The 18,182-nt window shown below is 41.2% G+C and overlaps 1 protein-coding gene across 4 annotated transcripts in view; it reads right to left on the reverse strand.

Annotated features, from left to right (window-relative positions):
• celsr2 (cadherin, EGF LAG seven-pass G-type receptor 2) overlaps positions 1–18,182 on the reverse strand; it is a 61,379-nt gene that overhangs the window by 37,692 nt on the left and 5,505 nt on the right. For all 4 annotated transcript variants that reach the window (XM_071493680.1, XM_071493683.1, XM_071493682.1 and 1 more), the window contains exon 2: positions 2,128–2,835. In XM_071493680.1, the coding sequence (XP_071349781.1) occupies positions 2,128–2,835 (708 nt within the window). The remainder of the gene's footprint in view (positions 1–2,127; positions 2,836–18,182) is intronic.

Genomic DNA, 18,182 nt, shown 5'->3' on the forward strand with positions numbered 1-18,182 from the left:
AATAGAAAATAAATATGGAATATACACAAATACATCCCATGTTAACCATGTATATGCTGTTAACACTCAGTTGCCAGTTTACTAGCAATAAATCTTCGTTCATGATGGTTATAATGCATGGCAAAAGACAAAACTATCTGCTGATGAAGGCCACAAGATGTGACTGACCTTGAGTTAAGGATTTTTTTTTTGGTCAAACTACTGTTTCCAAGGTCAAAAATTAGTCTTTAAACAGTTTTAAACCCACTTATGAATGATTACCACATGTGCCTTAAAAATGCTGTTAATAAATGCTTTTTAGAGTCTAAGGATTTCTTTGTAATACATTAAATATGATTACAGTATTCATCATCTATCAACTGTTTATACACAGTTAAGGACGCTTCATTAGAGAAGTTAAATGAATAAACAAAACTATATACAACTAGATTAGTGTGTTACAGACTGTATGTAGTTCACAGATGCTAAATAGTGGGGGAATAAAGTAAAGTGTTACCCCTTGATCACGCGTTGTAAACCAACCAGCATGGTGCTTCAAAGACAAGATGAAACTCTAAATCACATTAAAAAGTCAGGATTTGACCCACTTAACCTCTCAACAAAGAGATCGGGCAACTACCATAATATTCATACTGTATAAATTAACATTTTTTATTCTCTTTTCCTCTTTTTCAACTTCTTCTTATTTCCCTTAACCATAAACCCAGTGAGCAGACGGTCTTTAACCCTTTAAGGATGTGAATAATTTTTGGATCAAAGACTGAATTATTCCTGCAACTGGTTCGCAATTCTGCTGCCAACAGTAATAAATTACTCCTCTATTATCTCTAAAAACGGAAACTACTGTTCTCTCTGTCTCGACATGCTGTGTGCTTTGTGATATATATATTTATTTTTTTTTACCTTAGGTATATTTACCACGGGGTGTTTCACAGCCAGGGGACACTCCCCATCTGTGCTGTAGCCATCTATAATTAATAATTTCCTTCCTTTACTCCACTCAGCCATACTACTCTGGACAGAGAAACTGCTGTTTCTTGTTCTCTTCACTGCAAAACACTCACCACTAAGTAAAGCTCTCTCTGAAGATCCCTAGTCTCCAAAATAAGCATCAGTGAGGAAACAGAGCTTGTTATATCATCACTCTCCCTGCTCTTAGGACGTTAGCTTTGAAACATGGTCCACTCCTACAGCTCAGGATGTTTTGAGTGTAGCTGTAGATGAATATGTAGGTATACAGGTTATTCAGTAGCTGAAAGACACACAAACAGAAATGGATTTCGATCAAAAATGTGTCAAATTGAAGCGTACACAAACCTTGTCTTTGTTTAAAACATAAGAATTTGATCTGGTAAATAAACCAGAAAAAGAAAAAACAAAAATAATCCCATGTGGCTCTAATTCTACTTCCAAGTCATAGGAATGTAAAACAACTGTTTGCAGGGTTGTGTCTGCTGTGGCTGACTTCAACAGTAGTAATCAGATCAATACCTCATCACTCAGCCTATGAGTTACGGTTACCATTGTACAGGACAGTTTGCATCTATAAAGAGCCAGGTTCAATACAGAGCTGAAGAGAGCAGTGGGTGGGACAGATGTAGACATTAAAGCTCCCGTGGGATCTTTGTGAAGGAGAAGAAATTAACATTTTGAAGGCTACATGTGGACAGCTTGGCAGTAGACATTAAGACAGAGATGTTATTCAGTAGGAGTCTGAAAGTGACAGTTTAAATCCCGTCCCCGAAGCAGCATGTGTTAAATCACAGTTTAAAAACTGTAACGAGTAATCACTGTTTATTACCTGGGCAGCTGCAGCTGATAAAATCTACTAGATATAGCTCAAATGCTAAATTAACAGCTGCCGGCAGGAAATGAGAATCCAGCTTTTGTTTACATCTGTATGAAACCAGGGATTTTTTTCAAAATACAACAAATGTTTAGTGAAAAATGTGTCACAGTTGTCACTGTAAAGTGCATATTTTTGTGTGAGAACAGAAAGCTTGATGCACATAGTTAAGGGGGGTCAATGAGTTAATGAAGCCATGAGATGAGACTGTAAAAAAAAAACAAAAAAAAAACACTCTTCTTCACAAGTAATTAAAGTTTATGTAAAATGAGGGCTCTCACCTGTGTAGTCCTCAAAGCACTCGCATGTGTAGCCTCCCTCTCTGCTTCGACACACTCCATGGACTCCGCAGGGCTTAGAGTAGCAGAGGTCGATTTCCGTCTCGCAGTAGTCTCCTGTGAAGCCGGTGGGACAGCGGCAGCGCAGCCCGGCGATGGGATGGATGGGTCTGAACAGGATGGTGTCGGATGCCACAAACGGTGCCAGGCTGTCGAACTTCAGCACAGATACGCACTTCATGTAGTTCTCACACGGCTCGCGGAGGCAGATGTTGTCATCAAAGGGAAGAACTTCCTGGGAAGAGATCTGGGCGAGAAGGCTGCGGTTCAAATACAACCTCTCCTGGAGCTCCTCTGAGCCAAAGAACTCTCCACCTCCACTCTCAACCCCTCTCCCAGGCCTGTCACCCCCGTGGCCGAGCCCTTCAGGCCGCTGGTGTCCCTCCCCAAACACGGGCACAGCCACAGACAGGCTGACGTTGAGGATGCGAGCACTGACGTCCGTGTCGTCTTGGATGTTGAAGATGACGACGTCTTCAGGGGCGGCGGACAGGACACGAGCCACACCATCAAGAAACTGTGCAAGCAGAAGGGAGAGGAAATGCTCCTGGGAGGTGTTGGCCAGCCTCAACGTGATACTGTTGGACAGCATTTCATCCGTGATGATGGTGACTTGGAGAAGACACTGGGCCGACACTGAGTGGACGCCGTCTGAAAAAGACAGAGGCAACAGAAAAACAGGCAGTTAACATGAGAATAATGGCACATTGCAGCAGTGTTCTTGACAACATCTGATCTAAGCTGATATTTTAAGAACAAACAACAGGGTGAATTTCAACCTAATCACATGATCTTCCTCCACAACACTTTAAAAATCAAAGGACAGGTTGAGGCTGAGCTGCAGTGGATGGACAGTATCATGAAGGGGGAACTTTGCACTAAAAAGACTGTAACGTTGGACGATATCCACTTTATCTGTCTAACACAGACGGCTGAAGCTTCATAGTAACTTGAGATAAACTGTAGAATACATTTTGTCCCTCACCATTTACATTGGGAGTGCATTAGGAAGAGATGACAGCTGAGTATCGCTTTTAAGACAGACAAAAAAAATTGTAAAACCTGCTCTTGACACATGAAAGGAGAGTCCTACAAAAAATGAACAATGTTATAGCCCTAACAGCTACGGAGCTGAGCTGTCAACAGATCCATTTCCATGAAAACTGTTAACAGCTGTGATGAAGATGAAAGAGGTTCAAAACTCCAGCAAAAGCCAGAGAGCAGACCTTGACTTGTGCCATTTCCAAGGTCATGCCTAATGGTGATCATCTATATTTTTGTTTATGTCACAACATCCCATGAAATGATCAAAGCCAACGTGTACTTTCTGATTTCCTTACTCTATTTGTGGCTCTTAGTCCTGACCCCGCAGGTGTGCATGGACGACGTAAATCCTTGTGTGTTAAAAATACAGTTGCTTTTTTCTATTTAAGAAAGGTCGCTCAAACAGCAGTAAATAGTGAATTTGTTGGGGAGTATTTTCATCTGCGCTACTGAGTTTCTCTGGCAGCAGGACAGCGTTGACTCAAGATAAAATAAAGTGGCTGTGTTCATTGTAATGAAGGAACATGTCACCCAGTGTAATAATATGGTTCACTTGAGTGTTTTTAAATAGTTTTTGGACAACAATGGAGATCTATGGTACAGTGGAACAAGCTGCATCAGGCTTTGGCTACACAGAAAGCACTTGTTAGTGGATTAAGTACATTGTTGGTTTTGGTCTTTTCATAGGTGTTAATATCAAATATTACAAGACACATACTTAAATGAGGGGATGTTTTGTCATCTGATGCTGTCTTACAAGATGTGTTGATAAACTTAAATCCTACAAAAATCAAAGCAACTGGCGATTCCAGCAACAAAACATGGAGCAGCTGCGTCAACAGGAAAGATGCAGGTACTTCCATGGTGGAGGATTTATGCAGCAGCTGCTACTGTAACACCAGGCTCACATATTTGCAGTGGACTCACTTGTGAAAACAGACTAACAACACGGTTGCAAAAATAGCTGAGAAAGAGGGAATAAAGCAAAAATGCAACAGATTGTGTATTAATTGACACTTTGATAAGTAAACACTTTTTTAAAAAAAGTCATATTCTTGGCTCAGATGAGTGTTTTTCTGGTTGTTTCTCATGTGCCAGAGCAGATGACACATGTATGCCAAGAGTAAGAGAGAGCAAGTGTATGTATGTTTTCTTTCAATACATTCCAAGTTTCTAATCAGCAATTTCACACCTCACTCTGTCCTTTCTTTGTCCGGAAGCGGAGATGCTACTTCATTGTACATGCCGTACTGAAAGCCTGAAGTCTCAAATTCAACAGTTAAAGCGTTTCTCAGTTCAGCAAATCTCTTGTCTTTTGTCTTGTTGTTTTGATACCAAATCCTGTTAACGTTTTATCCTTTATGCATTCAGTTCTTAAGCTTTGAAATCAGACATTAAGTGTTATCAAGTCTGCTAGTGCGGATTTTTTACAGCAAATTATTTTGCGTGTTAGGTCTTTTTTTTATCCAAGTCAGATTCTGAATGTAGACATAGCTGTTGTTGAAAAGAATGTTAATTATTCTGTTTCATCATGTTGCATCATGTTAAATTTTCATGACAAACCTACCACAGACTGTGTACTTTGACTTTTCTAAGCTCATTTCCTTTGGTGTTTTTCTACTATAACCACATTTACAATAAAATAAAAACTGCTTATCATCCAGTATCAGCTAAATGTCGCTGACAGGAGCAGTCAGAGAAGTCTGCTCACTGAGGAGTAAAATTATAATGAAAACAGCCTCCATCCTAAATCATCCAATCACAAAGAACAAAAAGAACACACAGGGAAGTTCAGTATGCAGCTAACAAGCACAAAACCTATGGATCTGAGTCTGTTACTGAGTCAGATGTGTATTAAATAAATGTTTGTTCATGTCCATGTAATTTCTGCTGAACTAGTACATTTTAATTTGCCCTGATTCTTTTGAGTCAGTTGCTTTAAAGACGTCTTCATTATGTGATTTTAAAGAGCTAAAAAGTAGCGTAACAGTAGCAGAAGTAGTGAGGGGTCACAAGGTCAGTGAACAGACTCAGTACTGTCAGGTACACAGCAACATCTAGTTTAGGTTTGCTGACATTAGCCTCCGTAAGCTGCTGGTCATACCGTCCAAGTAAGTTTGAAACACCCCATAATCTTCATTTGCAAAATGAAGATAATATAATTTTGTCTTCAAAAAGTTACATAGTCTCACTCTAAGGTCACAAAAAGAGACCACTATCATTTTGTCTATCTCAGCGCTCAGGAGCAAACACAAAACAGACTCAATCAAATCAAATGTGTGATGAAAACAAGCCCCGGCCTCTCCCTCAGAAATAATCAATGGGCCGCTTTGTGTTGGGGTGTCTGGATGCTGGCCAGAGAGCAGAACCTGCGAGCTGAACTCACACAAACAAACAGCACTGCCCAAAGTTACCAGATCCCTGTTTTGGCACCGAGCGAGTTTAAACACAGAGTGCCAAAGAAGGGGGGAGGAAAAGGAGGAGGGGGAGGCAGAGGGAGGGGGGTCATAGAGGAAGTGAGACAGAGAAGCATGTTTGACACGGCTTTAATCCTTCTGCTTTCAGTCAAGCGCTTCCAGCACAGAAATAATACAGGGCCTTAGCAGAGGAAGTGGGGGAGAAAAAAAATCAAAGGAGGGACACAAGCAGGGTCGCTCCACTATTTCACACTTTACTATAAACACACACTCACACACACCTGTGTACACAAGAAAAACACTCGCACATGAGGGGGGGGGGGGGACACAAAAGCAGAAGACTGACGGCTCTTTACTTTCTCACAGAGAGGACAGACACGTAGCTGGTGATTGCTTTCATCAGCAGTTGATCTGCTGCTTATTTTCATGATTCGCCGTTTAATCGCTTAAGGCAGCGCTTCTCAGTCTGAGGGTCCGAATCCCTGACGTGGGGTCTCGAGATGATTAAGAAGATAAGAAAAATAAAAGCTGTTCTGCTCTTCAGTTCTTTTTACTCTCTGAAATTGTGTTTTACTTTTTCTGGCTTTTCTTTGGTGAAACTGTTCATATTTCATTGTCAGATGAATGTGTGATGAGAGCTGCATATGGATGACATCACTCCAGTTTAAAGGGTCATAGGGCCAAACGGTTGAGAGCCACTGGTTTACAGCATGAAATCAAACTATGACATTATGATATTGTGAAGATTTCCCAGCACAATTTTCCAGAGCCTAAGATGATTCTTCAGATACAATTCATAAAACATTTACAATGATATCAAACAATGATGGGGAGAGGCTAAAACCAACAACAATTTTCCAGGGTGGCATCATTTAAATGATTATTGGTTATCAATACTGCTAGTTATTGACTGACATATCCATCCATAAATCATTTAAGCACTGTTTAGAAAATCTTGACAGTTTTACTTTTTATGGTTCCAAGTTTTAGACAGAGGAGTATTTAAACAGCTGAACGTCATGGGACACAAACAGCGTATGAAGTGCTTTACAGTAAAGGAGGGTTATGACACTGTTACAGGCTTAATAGAGCAAACTATCTGCTCTCTACCTCAGTCAGTTCTCTCTTCATCCGTTCATATCATAACTGATACTCTGCAGCAACAGTAGCCAGAAAAAAAATCAGCTCTCAGTGAACAGAGGCTCCTAAAGGTTAGGCCATGTATACGGACAGACATTGCCTTAATTATGTCCTCTGCCAATTCACATTCTTGGTTGGGAGCTCGGGCAGAGCTCCAGACGTAGACGCAGCGCTGGGAAACTCAGCGCGAGGAGAATCTCTCCTGAAAGGGACCAGACCATCCTTCAAAGAGGTCATTCTCCACGGAAGGATACTCCGCTCAGGAACGGAGGGTAAGCGGGGCGTTTTGGGCCAAAAAGGAGGAAAAGGGGGATGCTTAGTTGGTAACGAGACAAGGTGCCAGCTCTGAAGTGTGACACTGCTTTCAGCCCAGAGTTCGACCCCCTCTGGGCCTCTGGGTGCCAGGAATGCTCTCAGCTAGGAAGTGGCACCAGGGAAAAGATTAAACACACACTGTGGCTTTAGGACTGCCAAGGTTGTGTACGGCATTGTGTGTGTTTGTGTGTGTGTGTGCGTGGGTGTGTGGGTGGTAGTGAGGATCCATACGTCAATACAAGCAGAGCAGAGGAGTGTACATTGAAGGAGGGGAAGGTTTAGTCATCACAGAATCTCTGAAGATGAGGTAAACAGCAAGGCTTCAACAAAATCATTAAAACAGCCTCTCTGCCAGTCTGTGTTTACCGGCGTCATTTAAAAACGTAATAACTCTGCGATTCAGGTGAGTTTTATGCTTTTAAATAACGTGCATCACCAAAAACACCAAACAAAGCTATTTTTCTGTTTTAAAAACTGCACCAGAAAATCCAGTTTGTACAGATCAAAGGTTTTTATCTGAAAGTTGTAGCGCTCTTTAAAAAAATTCAAATATCTAGAATGTAAACAAAATATTCTGATGATTATCATTCAAGAGAGGGACGCATGTAAACAAGCTGGCTCATTATTATTTACAGGAAGAGTCTCTCAGTGACACACAGAGGTCATGTTTGACTGTAAGTTGAGGCCTCCACACATTGACAGAGAACATAAATTATCAGCCAGGAGGTTGTGGAGGGGAGACGTACTGCTTTTTATCTTTGAAATATTAATGAAGCCCTGTCAGGAGAATTATGTATGACAAATACTCCACTAACACAATGTTATATGAACACAAAGAGCCTTTAGGATTGCGTGTTTGCTATAAAGAAACCCAGATATATGGATTTCTGTTTTAAGCCTACTCGGGGCCTTAGTGGTTGGGATAACTAGACTGCAGAGAGAGAGAAAGAGAGACAAAGAGAGAGAGAACAAATCGGTGAGACTGGTCTAATTAGACCACAAAGTTGCCGTCAAATCTCCCAGTTGAGTCCCAGAAAATGTCAACAAAGTCATGGTGGATAAAGATCAGAAAGACTCTGTGACCACACTACTGGGGACAGAGACATCACCCACAGCAGGATGAAAGTAACCCCAGCCTTCTCCCTCAGAGATTCCCCATCGCTGGTAAAATGGCAGTTTATCATTTATTTACACTCTTCTCTTTATGTTTAAATGTTTTTTTTCCTGCTTTGTCTGCATAAAGAGTCAAAAAAAGAAAGAAAAAAGAAGATGAGAAAGAGTCAGAGGAGTCAATAGGTTAAAATACTGCATCACTTTGTGGACACATTGGCTGTCTCCCAGTCCAGGAGCTGCCTCCAGTGAATAAGGACACAGCGTATGTAGGTGTCACCTTCAGAGGACTGAAGGCCAGTGGGCTGAACCTCCTCTAAAGATGAGACAATCTGCAGAGGATTCACTACAGCGTCAGTGCAGGATCCAATTGTCAGTCTCACAGCGAATAAAACTAAGGAAGCATTAAGCACTAAATTAAGCATTAAATCAGACCTCAAACAAACCAGGACTTGACAGGTGTAGAAGGCACAAAAAAAGAACAACAATAAATTCAAGCTCGGTGACACCCGGCGAGTTGTGACATTTCACTTTAACACACTATGGACAATCAACAAGCAATGTATTGGGTAGATATACAGTATACATATAACTTAAAATTCTTCATCATAGTATGTATAAAGAACCAAACGCCTGATGAATGGTCAAATGATGCATCCTGACTTTACAAATTGACAAGGATGGTCAAAACTCCCCATTTGGCTTAGCACATGTTCGCCTTGTCAGATCTGCAGACAAACCTGTCAAGTGCAAAATATAATACTTGAAAATAACACCACACTGAAGTCTATGATTAAAATGCAAGCAGAGGAATTAAATCTGCAAACACTTTTGAGATAATTCAATCTGTTTATAAGTGGTCGCCATAAAAAGCTGTCAGCGGTACTTCAGCAAGACTGACACTTACTGACACAAGGCCTACATCCTGGCTGCTCCGCCTCCGAATGTGCAGGTTAAACACCGAGCCGATGAAAGCACCTTCTAGTTATTGTGGAGGAGGGGGGACACTAGAGCTACTATAAATATACCATTTATCATCATGACAGTGGAGAGCTGATAAATAATCACGCTCAAACAGCTCTCTAGAGCAGCCATTCATCACATGCCTAATGGTGCCACGTTAAGAACGCCACACTCAAACAAAACCACGTTAACTCTGTGATCCAGTGGGGCTGATATTCCCTCAGAGGCAGCTCTGTGTTTCACTGCAGAAGTGTGTCATGTTGGGGGGAAACCTCCGGGTAAGGAGGTAATGAGGTTCAGCAGAGCTTGTCTTAGTCGTTCAGCATCGGTGCACTACAGTATGCAGAGCAGCACGCACTGAGTACTCACTACATCAAAGAGCGTCAAGTCGGGCTGCCGTTTCCAAGATCAATTGGAAGATCATAAATTAAAAATCACTTTGGAGGGATAAGGCCTGTGGATGCCTTTGCACTTCAGAGCCTTTACAGCTCCAACCAGTGAGCCGCTCTGCAAACTAACAAGTTCTTAATGAGTTTATGATCTGAAAATAAGCATTACTTCCTGTTTGGTTGTTTGTTACAGGATTTAAAACAGTGAGATCTGGGCCCATATTTATCACACCTCTTAGAAATACGCTTACAAATGTTCCAGTTTAGGAGTAAGAAAACATTACTTTGAGTAAGACACACTTCATCAAGTGACTTACAGCAAATTGATCACATGACCAATCACATTTACGCTCAACATGGAAATGTTTAATCAGAGACAAGAATTTAACATAGATTCTTCATATTGTTCCCTCTTTAAAATCTTTACATTTTACTTATGTTCTTCAGTGATGTGTCATTTGGCCAAAACATGAGGAATTTGATTTCTTTTCTTTTATTTGAGTCAAATATAGTTTAGTTTAGTCGAATAGTTTTCCATAGTCACTTTACAAATGAGGCTCTGAAACTGGAATAACAGCTGTCTCTGCCAGGCCTCTGCAGTCGGTGCGGACAGTAAAAAACAATGTTAACGAGCTACTACAGTGTGAAACTACTGTCACAAGTGTCACGTTTGCATATTGCTGAAAAACACCACACTGATGAGAGTCTACACAAGGTCACAGAGAGACAACACATCCGTACCACACACACCAATCAAACAAACCACAGAGCCATGACCTGAGAGTACAGCCCCTGTGGGGCCAACAACAGGACACAGTTTAATTTAATTAGAATTAAATACTCTGCCCTTGGAGAGGCATACAATCATATACATTAATTACCGGGACTCTGCTGCTGCATGTGTGTGTGAGACCCTGAATAACGTATTACATTTCACTTGTTATTTGTGAAACTCACCCTTACACATTTATAGCCAGTTTGAGACTAAACTTTACAGATTACTGAACTGTAAATCTGGTCAAGAATGAAATCAGACAAGGCTGAAACACTAAAAAACTGGAGCCACAACTGTCCAACACAAAATGTAGCTTAAAATAAAGATGCACCTCGTGCATTTTTGTAGGAATACAGACCATTTCTACAGAGACTCACTGAGGTAAATACCAAAAGATGATTAAAAATTTAACCTAACCCAAGTATTATTTTTCATTTTAGCCTTTTGAGATCTTTGTCATTTCATGGGAGTGGGCCTCAGGTGGACACACAGGAGCAGAAAGTGCACAGCAGGACAACATACCAGCCAGCAAGCTGAGGCTCAATTAACACTCCAGTGAAGAATAAAGAAAAAAAAAAAAGAGTCCTGGACAGACACTAATGAGTACTGATGTGGGTTAAAGACCAAGGGAGCAGAAGTTTATCACGATGTTGAAGTTCAGAGGCTCAGTCCTCTGTTAGTGTTTAACATCGTCTAAAATCTGTTAGATCAAGCTTATCAGATGTCTCCTTCGTTAAAACTAAGTGCACGCTGTTTGGTGTCGATTTAATTCAAAAGCTGGAATCTCAAGTCCTGGTGATCAAAAGAGACGCAGTAAAATGTAGCTGGGGAGCGGCCTGCTTGAATTAACTGGGGCTGAAAGGTGAAACACATTCAACTGCTGCCTGAATGATGGCTGGTTGGGGGTGGAGGCCATGCATTCAAAGGGAAGGACAGGTTTTTCATCCCATTACCCTATCCCCCCCTTTCTCCCCTCTTCCTGACCCCCCACTAGACAAGCAACGGCCGAAGCTGACACCCCACCGCCGGCTTCTGCATAAAATACAAACGACCCCTGGCAGGCCTCCATCCACTTACAGCGACTCACATCACCATCTCGCAATCACAAATCAAGACCAACGCTCAGGCTCGCTGTTTCCCCCTGTTTCCAGTCTTTACGCTAACCTAAGCTAAGCTAACTGTCGCACAGCTGTAGCTTCATTTTTAATTGACACTTATAAGAGTAGTATAAATCTTCTCCCTGCCAGAAAGCAAGTAAGCAGGCGTATTTTCCACAATGCGAACTATTCTTTGGTTTTTTTCCAACTGAAATCCAAACACTGACCCAAGCTGTCGGCCTGCTAGCTGCCACAACACGCTAGCTAACAATCAAGCGCAATGTCATCTTAAAAGCCTCTGTTAGCTAGTCGTCCCAAATTTGATTGGACACATTTATGTTTACACACTTAAGTTAAAGGTATGCCATTAGAAATATTTGAATGTTTTACATGAAGAGCCAAAGAGATTGATTTGATATCAAATTTATAAAAATAAGTTTTTAATTTCACTATGTCTGAACACTGCACACATTCGGTGAGCTCAACATCATCTAGGCTTTAAAAGTCAAGTATGTTGAGAAATTAATTGCCTGGAGGGTAAAACATGCCATGAGGGCCGGGACGGTTTAAAGCTTCTCTGATCACCCAAAACATTCTCGAATATTTGCGGCTCAGGGAATTTTCAGACCACAATGACAGCAAGCTGTGGCGGATTTGTGGTCGATTTGGGATAAAAGCTCCTGACCTCCACTAGGTTGAGAACTGATTTGCTCATTCCATTGTTGGGGAACAGCTGAACTACAATAATTAAACACCAACAGCTCATGTAACAGAAAACCCACTTGCAAATCTCACCCTCAAAGGAGGGAATGGACAGCATGCTGAAACTCCTACGCAGCAGATTTTCTGTTATCTGTGTCTGGGCCATGTTAAGGCGGTTACCACAAGCAACACAAATTACACTAAACATCAACATGTGCAGATATCACTTCCTCTGTGTGTGTTCCTTTGTTTCAGAACAGAAAATTATAGAGGTTAGATCACTATTCATATGTCTGTGACCTTGTTTGTGAAATTATTGTTTCAAAAAAAACCCCAGCAATACTTTAACTGGCTGTTTTATCTTCTTCTGCAGAGCAATTGAGCCTTAGTAGTTAGAAAAGAGAACAGAGATCAGCTGTAACCACAACACCACCTAATTCCTGCAGTCCCTATGCAGTCAATAATGGAAACTGCTTGTGTAGCTCAATGTCAACCCAAGGATTTCAATCCTGAGGAGTCAGAGCAAACCCACAATCCCTCTCCTGATCCCTCCATGCAGGAGAAAAGCTGACTATGTTGGAGAGAGGCCATTCATACTCATTTACGGGCCCTGCCACAGCATCCCCTGATGACACTTTTCTGCTGTATCTGAAAACCACGAGAAGAAGACATTCCACAGATTCTTCCTCTATAGTGAAGCAGCTTTAGAGCCACAGAAATGGAGCTCAACTCTTCCAATCGGGTCATTTGCATATCAAAGCAAAACTGCTGTCAGCGCAATGGTAAAGAGACATTAGCATGCAGAGACGTGACCAAGCATGAGGCCCTTATTCAAACGTACCAATAGTCAGTTAATAGATTTAAGATACTGAGAAACCACCAGCAAAATAATCACTTTATCATTTACTGAGATGCTTTAAAACATAGGAGGAAAAAACTCAAAGCCATAATCCAGGTTTGGTGCCAGTTCTAAAAAAAAACATTAAAAATTAATTTGGGAAAAACTAATTGGAAAACAAATGTCTCAAAAAAAGAAACAATCAACCTGCATCTAAGTGAATGGTAAAAATCGTCATTCACATTAATTTAGTGCCACCAAACTGTGAGAGCACAGTCGCAGTACTGTACTAGCTGATGAGGAAACCATCTGCTTAGTTAGCCTGATGCCCTCCTGTCAGTATTAATATAAATTAGACAGTGATGAAACATCACAAAGTGCTGCTCGCTAAGGTTCACCACCTCTACCAGTCACACCTCTCACCCTCAAGTCTGACAGTCTAATGTTGACAGCTTGCATATGAAACCAGGTCACTGTGAAATCTCAGTCTGGTTCGATACTAAATGAACCCAATGTAGCGTAAAGACAACGGCCTGTTAAATAAATATAATCTGTCTTGTTCACAGTGTGAGGAGCATGTACTTGTACTGTAATGATTTCTGTAGTCCAGAGGAGAATTATTAATACTACACAAGAGAAGAGAAGAAAAGTTGAACTGGGTCAGTGGTTCAAAACCTGTGAGATGAACTAAAGTAACCCCTTCACTTTCACAACAATGTTCAAAATGTGTTAAATTTAACTGATTTTAAGATGGATGGTATTCAGCCCAATAATTATATAAAAGTGGATACTGTTTAGATTTTTTTTTTTCATACAGTTGAACTATGACTGTTTAGGTCATATTGGTATTGGTATTGATTTCCGCTTGGAGTGGCCAAAAATGAACACTTTACAACGATGTAACCGCATTTCCATTACTTTTAGCTGTTTTCAACATTTATCCACTATTTTGGCCTTTTGACCATTCATCCATTACTATAAGCTATTTCAACCATTTATTCTATATGTTTAGCTTTCTATTTCCAGTCCCTGTGGTAGAGCTTTATTTTATGTGCTCAATAAGTGATTCGGTGAAGGGAAGGTTTTAAAGATTGTCTGCATCAGACTGTACAGTATGTAGGGTAATTCATGGATGAATAACAGCCCCGGTGAGACTCTCCTGAAGACAGCAGCACTGGTGCAAACAAGTGGACACAAAGACAGAGGGGGGCAGTCCCAGACAGAGCCCGCTCCCATTGTCTGCTGGGATACTGAGGACAATGCAGGACAATGCTGAGATATATGCAAGCACCGCAAGGCCTCACCCCAGCGATGCACCAACCCTAATCCTAAACACGATTTCCCCTCCTAACACAGATGATGTCATTGCATACCCCCCCACACACACACACACACACCCTCACCCCACTTCATCTCATCTCATCTCCTCTCCTCCGGACCTTCAATGCAACCAAGCGTACAGGAGCGAGGCCCACAGGAGGATGTTCTGCTGCTGAGAAAATAGCCAGCAGCAAGAAATCAGATACCCTCTGAGTGCATCCGTGTCACAAATCAAAGAGCTTATAGATGACACCATCATATCACCATGAGCTTTAAACTCTGTCACACGCAAGATTAGACTTTATCCTTCAAAAAACACAGCAGATGGAAAGTGTCTATCTGCGGTCAGGTGTCGGTTGACTCGGTGCATGTCCTGTAAAAATGTTTGCAGAGTGAAAGCAGCTGACAGGACAGGTCAGTGTGTCCCGGGGCATTACAGGTCCAAAGAAAGCCTTATATGCTTCGCTGGAAAGAGGGAGAGGGGGACAGTTGCTCTTTAGAACTTTATGTGCCTCCCCTCCCCCCCATCTTCACACCACAAAAGGGACCTTACCCCTTGTCCCCACCCACAAGGAATTTCTCAGGCATTGCTGGGTTCACCATGACAACTGGGTGCTTAACAAAGCATTTCTCTTAGGCATTCTTCCTTTCACAGGGGAGAGGGGGGGAGACAACAGTCAAAGGAGGGAGAGAGGGAGGGGGGATAAAGAGGGAGGGTGGAGGAGCTTGAAATGATGGGAGGGAACAGTGGAGGTTGCAGGGGTGAGAGCCATAGACCCGGGTAGATAGGAGAAAAATGGGGAATGGTGACAGGCAAACAAAAAGAGGGAAAAGAGAAACAGGATCAAGGTGAGAGGTGATGTTAAAGGGATAAAAAGAAGAGAAACAGTGCTACAAACATTCCAAGCAAGCCTGCGAGTGTGACTAACGCCGTCCAGGGAGGGCGAAGAGGGCATGAAGAATGACCGGGGAGCATTAGGGATGACTCCAGTCGCACAAAACACAGGGGAGCGTTTGCAAGCTGTGACTTTGAACCGTATGAATCAAGCATAAGGCAAAGAGAAATTCATCAACTGTAAAGAACATACAAATCCAAGGTACGCTCTGCCTGAGTGAAATAATTATATGATGGCGAGAAGAAAAGCAATCAGAGTGGTCCAGCTGTTGGAGGAGGGCACACACACACACACACACACACACACACACACCAGATTTGTGCAGCCTAATGGTCTAGTGTTACAGAAACAAACCCCTGAGAAAGTCCCTCCACAGACAGTTGCAAGGTTTAATAGATTATAATGAAATTATGCTGGCTGTGAATGTCTTGGCTCTTACTTGTAAAGTGTAGAGTGGAGCACAGAGTCCTCTCCATTAAAATTCCAGTCATGTAGCTTTATCTTATGCAAGGATGGTGAAGGAACAGGGGCAAAAGGAGGTCTAAGACAACTTAAAAACATATTCAACCACATAGAAGTCTCACTTCGTGTCTGTATCTGTTTGGGGAAAAAAACACATCTCAAAATCTAACATCTTCTAAATATTTCAAACTTGGAAAGGGACCAGATAATCTTAGAGAAAACAGAAAGCTTGATTCATATGGACATATTTGTTGCCTTCCCCCTCTAGTTGGGCCAAATGCCAGCATGTTTGGCTCTGACAACTTAAACAGCAAAGTAGTTTAACCCTGGAGCCTCCACAGCCACTTCAGACTCACACTTGAAACTTAAAAGGGTCTCCCTGGCAGACAGTGACCATAGAGAGAAAATATCTGCTGTCCACCATGTAATTTAAGCATCTGTATAACCTGCAGTGTGATGTGAGCTGAATCAAACTGCCATCATTAGTTATGGAGGCGTGTTTGTCGGGTGAATCTCCGCATTGGCGTTTTCAAAGTGAGCATAGGGGCACGATATTGGCCTGGACTCAGAATCTGATTAAAACAAGGACAAAGTGTCCTCATGGCGTAGTTGTAATAATGTATACATTGAATATTTGCCACACAAGGAGCTCGAAATTTGACTGTGTCGCTCCTACAGAGTCGCTTTCTGGTGCAATGTACAGGAATTGACATATCAACAACGTAATGGAAAAACTACAAAAGATTGGCCTCACATATACCAAGCATGATAACATGTTCGAAAATGAAGCATAATGAAGGATTAGCTATACACTCTATGGGCAAATTAACAGGGCTTTATGGATGAAAGTAAAGCAGGGGGAAAAAAATCTTTGCCATCAAACGCAAACACCTATTTATGCAGGCTCACGCTTGCCTGGGAGCAGTGGATCAGCCTCTGAGTATGTCAACACCGGTCTGACAGATCCCAGGATACAGATGCAGCAAATCTAATCTCACAGACGACAACCTACGTCTCACCCAGCAGTGTGACCACAGTTCTCTTCATAATACAGAAGAGACACACGGTGACTACTATCATCGGATACACCAGATCAGTTACGTCCTCAACATGGCAGAAATGTGAGTTAGAATTCAACAAATCTAATCAGCTGTTTTATCACTACAACATCAATTAATTAATCCTGATATGAGTTTATGAGTCTTTTTTCTCCCATTCATTTTGGAGGCAGGCCCTGCACCCACACACCACTGTTGTATATCTGGCTCCTTAACATAATTAAATGGTTACATTTTCTAATTTATGCCAGTGCACACAGCCAATACACAATAAGACAGCAAGATCTGCCGGTTTACGTGGTTGTCAGATGTGTTTTTAAGTGCGTGCTTATGGTTCTGAATGAACATAATGCCAATGTCAATGAGCAATATTCTCTGTTGAGAAGTCTGTTAAATTATTGAGCTTGTTTGGAGCAAAATATGCATTTTCTCATTACTTATCTTACCAAATTCACAAAGAAATCGATGGGCATATTGAAGTGAATCTTTGTTGATGCCTGTAAAAGAAGCTGTCATTCCAAGTCCTTTATCTCCTCTGCTATCCGTCTTCTCAATTCTTCATATATAATTTTTATGCTTTTGTACGGCTTCATTACCTTGTCTGTTTCTATGAGGGGTGAGGAGGATTCTTTGGATATTATTATATTTATGTTTTTGAGCAAATTGTATTTGCACACCAGGGTATCAAGGTGCTGTCTATCCTACCTGGGAGAATAAGATTGTATTGAGTTAAATATACATAACAATCTTAACTGATGTAAATTACATGTGAAGCATATACATGGAATTTTACATATATTTGCCATTTATATAGATTCTCATATCATTAGCAGACAATCAATATCTGACACTTTTTTCATCTATTTTTGTTTTTATATCCCCTTTAGGTGACCCAAGTTATTAGCATGTGTTTGGGCTGCAGGATAAACAGCATTGGGCACAATAACATGCTGAACATTATAATAATACACAACACAGGGGATTAACAGATTACATATTATTTACTTATGTAAAGTGATTACAATTCCTAATGGGATAAAAATTCCAGTGCAATTCAAGTTAATTATTTTATATCTTATTTCTTTAAAATTTCAGCCAAGGTGAGATCTGATTCATCTGAAAAACGATTACTGTATGCGAGAGAGTTAAAGCAATGCAGCAGATACTGAATTCAAATTTAAGAAGAACATAATTTTTAAAGGTTACCTTTCCAAATCATAGGAATCACTTTAAACTTAGTAGTGTAGCTACATTTGAAACCATTACATCCATTTCAGTATGAAGAGTGGAGCTCAGAAAGGATGTTAATCACAGTCCAACAACATACAAAAGAGCCCATCAAAAATCGTCCATCATAAGGGGCCTCTTAAACGGCAGCATAAAGGGAAAGATAATGGGAAGACTTGGGAGGTCCCTTGAGGGAGAAGCCTTTGAAAATTGGGGTCAGTAGCATCTATAGGAGGAGCTCATTT

The sequence above is a fragment of the Trachinotus anak genome, unplaced genomic scaffold, assembly GCF_046630095.1.
Source record: "Trachinotus anak isolate AG129_WGS33_773 ecotype Australia unplaced genomic scaffold, CSIRO_AGI_Tana_v1 ptg000013l, whole genome shotgun sequence".
In the NCBI taxonomy this organism is placed as follows: domain Eukaryota; kingdom Metazoa; phylum Chordata; class Actinopteri; order Carangiformes; family Carangidae; genus Trachinotus; species Trachinotus anak.